We start from the raw sequence: 7,749 nt of genomic DNA on the forward strand, positions 1-7,749 counted from the left end.
TATGTTCGTCATGAGTTTTTAAACATTAATAATCCAGACGGTGAATGATCTGTATAAACATGCTTTCAATCTGTTCATGGGCTAAATCATATGTCACTACATGATGTGACAACAGATGAAACGATTTTTCACGAGAGGAGTAATAATCATTGACAAATACATAAATAAATACTTATTTGAATCTACAATACATGAGTGTTTGTCTCATTATTAAAGATCAACACTCCTACGAAGCTTCTTTACCTTCATATACTTTCTTATATGATAAAAAATACACACATTGTTGAATTGTTAAGTTTTTTACTGTGACACACACACACTTTCAGTACTGTCCCACATCATACGGAGCATTAAAGTCCATATACACAGCGAGAAATGAAAACATGGTGAGATGTATATTAATATGTCACTTTACATGAATTCACACTGTAAGAAGAATATGATGATAGATTAGATAGACAAGACATGCAGATAAATAAAAAGGGAAACGGGTGGAGGGGAAAATATAAAACCGGTCTTGTGTTCAAGGAGAGAAGTCAGTGAACAATCCAACATCACACAGACGTCTGCTTCTTTATCTGCGACACTTCGTTCAGGTAAGTGATGAATAACTTGGTTCCCTCGATGTAGTTGTACCTGGAAGAGGAGAAGAGATGACTTTGAAATGTAGTCAGGTACTGATTACAAATGATATGGCAATTTTTATAATCAGTAACGTAATCTATTAGATTAAAGAAATAATGTAAAATCGAAATACTTTTGGATTAGTTTAAAATCAAACAGCATCTTCTACCAAAAAGAAATGGACCCAACCACAAAATGTTGAGTCAGTCAATGATGTGAAATGAAACTCTTTTGTTCATGCAGTGATAGAAAGGCAGAATCTTAAGTCCAACCTGCTCATCTTCTCATTCTGGGAGTGCAGGCCGTCATCGAAGCCTCCGATCGGCATCATGATGATGCTTTTCCCCGTCACATCCTGGAAGGTTCTTGCGATGGGGATGGTCCCGCCCTCACGGATCAGATCAGGATCCATGTCGAACACTACCAGAGGGAGGACGTGTTATATCTGAGAGTAGTGGACTCTCATATCTTATCACCGAACAAAGTCATAGTTACTAAATCACATTATGCGCAGATGACCATGAACTCGTCAAACACAATTACAAACCACTTGATAAAGGATTAAAAATAAATAAATTCAAAAGCAACGTAAAAGCAATAAAGTGACACCGTGAAACCACCTCCATAAACTGTTGGTGTGGAAGCAGCTGAGATCGTCCACACTTCACAACCTGAGGCCAAGATTAATCAAGGTCTTTAAATCATCTTGAAATAACAGCTGGAACCTGGATAATAATCTGAGGTTAACGGTGTCAAATTGAGGATTAAAGGTCGGTCACGCAGCTTTTGAAGGAACAAGTCAAGTAGGAACTCATGTCTCACACAAGGGGAAGACTGACAGACAGTTTTGTTCGTGTACTGGCAAATATGTCTTTGCAAAAGAACAAGCAAGAATCATATTCATTTCTTACACGGCTGCACCTTACATTCCTTACATTTCTAATTAAGAACGTTCACTCACATACTATGGTACAGTTATGAAGTACTCTTACTTATGAGTTATACTGGTAAATTGCCAATGTCTGCTACATTTCAGAGAAAAAAAATAATCTTAAGAAACCACAGAATTCTACGATACATCATGTAAAATATTACACTAAACATAAGGTTGAGTATTATAAAGTCATATAGTCACTTGGTGAAAAAATGTTGTGTCTTTAAAAGAGTGTCTGCTTGATGCCAACACAGAAGTTAGCAACAGTTAGAGATGAAACTTGTTTAGATGTAATTTGATCATTCAATTGAACTGATGTGAAGCATAAATATCAAAACTGTGAGACACAATGTTGCTAGTATTTGTGTTAGTTTGTATAAAGTACATTACATTCATCTGCTGAAGCTTTTGTCCAAATTGACTAACGATCACGAGGCCGGCGGGCAGCGACAGGACCTAACTCGGATCGCCTGGAGTTGAACTCTGACCTTCTGGTGTAACCCACTGAGCTGTACCAGCTGCTATAACCAGCTCAGGGGGCTGAATCTTACTGTACCTCTCTTGACAGCAGCCTTCCCGGCCTCATACAGCGGGTGGCGAGTGTCCGCCAGCCACGGCTTGGCTCCGATCACCATGGTGACCTTCAGCCTGTTGGGACTTTTCCTCTTGGCGAACACTGAGTGAAGGTAGTCGGTTACCTAGAGAGCAGAGGTGGAAGAAGAAATGATTAGCTCATGTAAAATAAAACATGGCAGAGCATCCACATCCTGTCTTACCTGCTTCTTGACCATTGCGGGCTCCATGTTGGGAACCTGTCTGATGGAGAACTTGGCTGTGACCTTGGCAGGGATGACGGTCTTGGAGCCGGCGTCGGAAAACGCCCCCTCGATGCCGTGGATGGAGACGGTGGGGTAGCGCCAGACGTGGGCCAACAGGTCCACCTGGAGGAAAACAAACAGGAAAGACATTTCACCATTGGTCTTATATTGAATGAACTAGATATCATTCATAAATATAAGTGATCCTCTCACCTTGTTGTTGTACATGAGCTCGTTGACGCCAACCCTGCTCTTGTAGTTGTCCACGTCGAACTGGATGTCCTGGTACATCTTCCACTCCTCGTCGGTGAGGGGAGCCACCGCCTCCCTGATGCCAGGAATCAGAATCTTTCCACTGGGGCTGATCAGTGTGTCTGAGGAGCGGAACAACGGCAGAATGTCTCCTCGCACGTATCGGACATTAGAGTGCTTGGTACAGTAAATGCTAAATGGACTGAATCTACGAAGGGATTCTCTGGTCCTAACAACCACTTAAAGCACTTGACTCTAAAAGTCACATTCACACATTCACTTTTCACTCTTTTTTAAGAGATAATAGGTCTGGTTCGATTCACACACACTTGCAGTTTTGCTCACTTAAGAGCATGTTTAGTTGCGCAGGTCATTAACAGAAGCCGTCCCATACAGCAACAAAAGCAGCTGATTCAGGAAGTTTATCTGTTGTGACTTGAAGGTTAGAACTGGGTCCAAACACCTTCAGCTGCATGAACGTACCAGAAATACGTCACAGTAGGTAAGAACTATTGTGGTGTGGCAACTGGGACAGGTACAGTACATCTCAATATACATCCTAGTTCAGTAAAGGCCAAATTAAAGTAGAATAGAATGTTTGATGAGAAGGAATGAACAAATGAACGAATGAACAAATGAATGAATGATAGCGTCCTAGATGCTACACTCACCAAGAATGCCGATGAGGTCAGTCATGGGTTCAATCACAGCTCCTCCGTACACTCCAGAGTGTAAGTCCTGTTTCGGTCCTTCAACCTGCGAACACGTCAGAGAGGAGGCCACGCGGCGACATTCAGATTGTGTGTACAAGCTGAGCCTCAGGGAAAAGTTTGCTCGGATCATCAGAGCATTAATGGTTTCACGGTACACAACCTCAGCAAAGAAGTAGCAGTTGCCTCGGGTGCCGTAGGTGAGGGCGGGTCGTCGGCTGAGCCAGCCGCAGTCGGAGATGACGATGTAATCCACGTCGGAGAAGAAGGTGTCCCTCTGGGCCACGATCATGGCGTCCAGGCCGTTGGAGCCCGTCTCCTCCATGCCCTCGATGACAAACTTCACGTTAACCGGCAGCTCCTGGTGGACAAAAAATGAAAGCGCCGCTGTTCCATCAGATGTGTTTGGCAGTGACTTATCGGGGAATTTCTCTCCTCTCGGAGAGACTGTAAAGGGTAAATATAGAACATACTTAGAAGACAGAGACAGAGCGTTACTATGGAGACAGACGTTCTGTTTCTGAGATGAAGACCATACTCTGAGAGAGATAAATACACCCACAGGGAACCAGGGTTAGGGGGACTGTCTTGGGTACACCATGCACTGACCACCTGTTGATCTGTGTAATGAACCAGAAAACTCCTCAACGTTGAGCCCCTAGTAATAAAACACCCACGCTCTCCGTCAATTAGTGACTGAGTGTATTGGAGAAGAATCTGAAAACATGCAGCACATTTTTTGGATGACATTAAAAAGCCTTTTTGAAATCGTAATGGTGTTTCAATCACAGGCTTCACAGACGAATCAAATCCAGCCACGGGCTTCGATCGAAACTCGTCTTATCAACACCCACGCAAGCGTCCAGCATCTGGCTGATGCTTTTTGTTGTTGTCGTGCCCATTCAGCGGTGTTATCACGGCGAGGATGGAGGGAGCAGACTGCTGCGGTGACGCTGCAGACACAGCGGTGACGTTGCAATAAGCTCTCCTCTCTCACAAGCTGCAGCTGCTCGGTTTGTTTCCACTAAATCTGTGTCGCCCAAAACATTCTGCTTAAATTATTGGGAGTTATCTTCTGGGTCTATCTTTCCTGAGGCCCCTCTCTCTCTCTTCCCCCTTCTCCTTATGTTCCAAGTGCTTCAGGGACAAAGTCTATACGTGCTCGTCCGATCCGTTCCTTGGTTTACAAAACGTATCCGATGGGGGAACTCGCTCTCACCATGTTGAGGGCCTGATACGCCTCCACGGCATGAATCCAGGCTAGAACAGGGGCCTTGTTATCTGATGCTCCTCTTCCATACAGGTTACCTGAAGGCAAAAAGAAATAGCACACAATCACACTTACTATACAGTAAATGTCTCATACTAACAGCAGCCATTTTGAAGTCATTTCCATCTGCTGCTAAAATCTAGATTTTAAAATCGTGACATTCTCTTACAAAATCCAAAGTCTCTAGATTTGTTGCTAGGTGCTTCACTAGATCAGCCCACATTTACTTTGACATACAAATATTTGGATTGAAATTGTGTATTTGTATATCTTTTTGCATCGTTACATCAGATGGAAATGTTACAGCCATGGAAACCACAGAATGAACAGGTTATGACAGCTGAGGAATTTAAAGACTGTTGCCTCTGACGTCGGTCAGGTTGTACGGATCTGTGGCCCATCCGTCCTCTCGCTTTGCTGGCTGGACGTCCACGTGGCCGTAGACACACACCGTGTGTTTGCTGGAGTCGTTGCCGAACTGAGCCGTCACCACTTTAGGTAACGCCAACATCTGTCCGTCGGGAAGCTGCAGACATTACAGGACAAGGTTAGTTCTTCCCTCCTTCTGTCCATGTGGAGTTTGGACACAATGTGTGCAGCCTGTGCTGTGGTTATATGGGTGGCAGAGCCGGCCCTAGCTTTATGGGGCCCTAAGCAGAATTTGATTTGGGCAAATAATCGTGGAGGTGGAGGAACAGAAACGCGTTTCAGCACATGAATATACTTGTTGTTGAATACTATAGTTGTTGAATATACTTTTGTCAACAGATGATGTTTCTGTTTTCAACAGCTCTTGTTATGGTCCAATGGATATTTTGACCTAAACACACTTTACATGAAGCAGTTATCATGTAATGATGAGGAGGTTGATTTATTCTAATATCTCAGACGGCGTTTATGTAAGAGGCGTCCGTGTCACTGACTTCTTGTTCTCCGATGTCCACCAGATCCACGGCTCCTCCCATCAGCCTCAGCTTCTGAGCCGCCGTCTCCATCATGCGGTGCAGGTCTGGTCTCCTCAGGATATTACTGGAGTCGCTTTCAATTGCAACCCAGTCCCGCAGAGCCTAAAGCATACACCGGATTTACAGTATGTACAGTAAAAACATCATCTTCTTCTTCTAATCCCTCCTGCCTTCCTGTTTTATGATATATAGCAAAACTGCTGTTCACCACCAGGGTCCATTAACCACATGATGCCTGGATTCATTTTAAATCTACAGGGATAAAAACAAGTTAGTTATGCTGCCATACTACCACCTCCTGGCCAAGACGGACTTTGTTTCCCTGAGCAGTGACACCGATTTTGCATGCAAAGTATTTTGGAATTAATTTCTCCCTGCTGACAAATCATTGTGATCAACTTGGAATCATTAAGCCGTAGACATGTGGACCGGGGGAATCGAACAGTCGACCCTCTGGTTAGAGGACGACCGTCTCTATCTCCTGAGCCACAGCCGTCCTTCATATGTATATATATTCTGATTTTTAAAAATGACATCTAATAGCCATTTAAAAAAAACACCAGACTTTTAGAAATAAAATCTGACTGTGTAGAGAATTAAAGACTGCAGAGCGACATCACCACCTAGTGTCCAGACATGTGCACTTTGTGCACTTTATTTAAATGAACTTTATTGTACAAGTTTTAAATTGACAGACATGTTGTATCCTGCAAGAGTGTGAGAGTGTGAGGTGAATTTATCTTTCTGAAATAATTTTGTTCCAGAATCCACATTTATTAATCATATTTATCAAGACAAACAGCTTCTGACTGAAACACAACCAGCACCCATTTTCCTTCAGGGACAATAGCTAAATTAAATTCTCCTTCAAGGCTTTGTGTTATAACAGACAAGTTATTATGTTGCAAATTAAAAAAAAAAAAGAAGACATTTTTAATTCACTTAAGTTCACAATAAGCTCAAAACATCATTTGTGTTAACTATACTCATGTATAATAATATAATTATTCCTCATTATTATTTTTGAAACGTTATATATTATTACTCAGGTACTTGTGAACCCCCATTACTATTGTTTCTCTATATTTATAATATCTCTAGTGATAATTGTAGATGGAGATGAGTCCTGCTTGCCTCTGGGTTATAGTTCTACTACTACTTACCAGGTAGTCAGTTGTTTTACTGTCGGTGCTCAATATAGACAATTTTCAGAATGTAACTATCGCATGATTATCTGCAACAGTCAAGAGTGAGATGGAGAGAAAGAAGATACTGTACTGTACCTCTACATAGTCTTCTTGATGGCTGTCGACATACTGTGCAAGCTCCGTGTACTGGAACGTGTGGACAGAAGAAATGACGAGCAGGATGGAGAAAAGAACTGGAAGATACATCTGTGGGCCGAGTCAGATAAATGACTTCACCAGAGAACAGTTAGAAACTCTCTCTCAGTACAGGAATCACATGCAGGGCTGCAGACCAGCATTCACATATGTTAATGTCTTGTGTCCAGTTTCTCCCAAATGTGACGGCAAAAAACAACCTGCGACATTTTCTGATTATTTACATTTTTGCCTCATTTGCCATTTGTTAATGTATATTGTCTGAAATGTGATCCACAAAGGGTTCAAACTGATTATTAGTTTAATTTACTTATTTCATTAACTACTCATGTAATCATTGATCGATTTGCTGATTATAAATTTTTAGAAATCATTTCATGAGTAAATCCTCTTCTTTTCCAATACACTGGATTACGAAAGAAACAAATAATCAAAAATGGTTTGCATTCTCTTGTTTTCAGCCTGAATGCAGTTTCAAAAGACACACACACACACACACACACACACACACACACAGGGACATACACATCACGTCTATGAAAACCTAAATTTAGTCTACAGAGCTTATTGTTAGTGATTTATAAGTAACAACAGAAAGTAATCACCCAAGAAACACAACTCAATTTAAAGTCCAGTTTATCTCCTCGTGAACATTTTCAAAGTAAATCTCAGTAGATCTTACCTTTTCTCTGCTGGAGGTGTGTGTGTGTGTGTGTCTCCTCAGGCGAGCAGACCTCGGCCGCCTGTAGATGTCTGGACATTATATACCCTCCCTTCATATCACCTCCTGCTGCACCGGGGTCACACAGTCAAACATTTCCACAGTGCACACA

The 7,749-nt window shown here is 42.2% G+C and overlaps 1 protein-coding gene across 1 annotated transcript; it reads right to left on the reverse strand.

The window, feature by feature from the left end:
• Window positions 1–283: 283 nt before the first annotated feature.
• On the reverse strand, window positions 284–7,749 carry cndp1 (carnosine dipeptidase 1). Its single transcript, XM_035629394.2, has 12 exons — window positions 7,599–7,749; window positions 6,857–6,967; window positions 5,532–5,675; window positions 4,972–5,134; window positions 4,558–4,646; window positions 3,502–3,699; window positions 3,300–3,384; window positions 2,590–2,750; window positions 2,335–2,499; window positions 2,115–2,256; window positions 897–1,044; window positions 284–636 (listed from the first exon to the last, which is right to left on the reverse strand). Exons 2-12 carry the CDS (start codon window positions 6,965–6,967, stop codon window positions 555–557), a joined length of 1,488 nt encoding a protein of 495 aa, XP_035485287.1. The 5' UTR covers window positions 7,599–7,749; the 3' UTR covers window positions 284–554.

Source organism: Scophthalmus maximus, chromosome 1 (genome assembly GCF_022379125.1).
Source record: "Scophthalmus maximus strain ysfricsl-2021 chromosome 1, ASM2237912v1, whole genome shotgun sequence".
NCBI lineage: Eukaryota > Metazoa > Chordata > Actinopteri > Pleuronectiformes > Scophthalmidae > Scophthalmus > Scophthalmus maximus.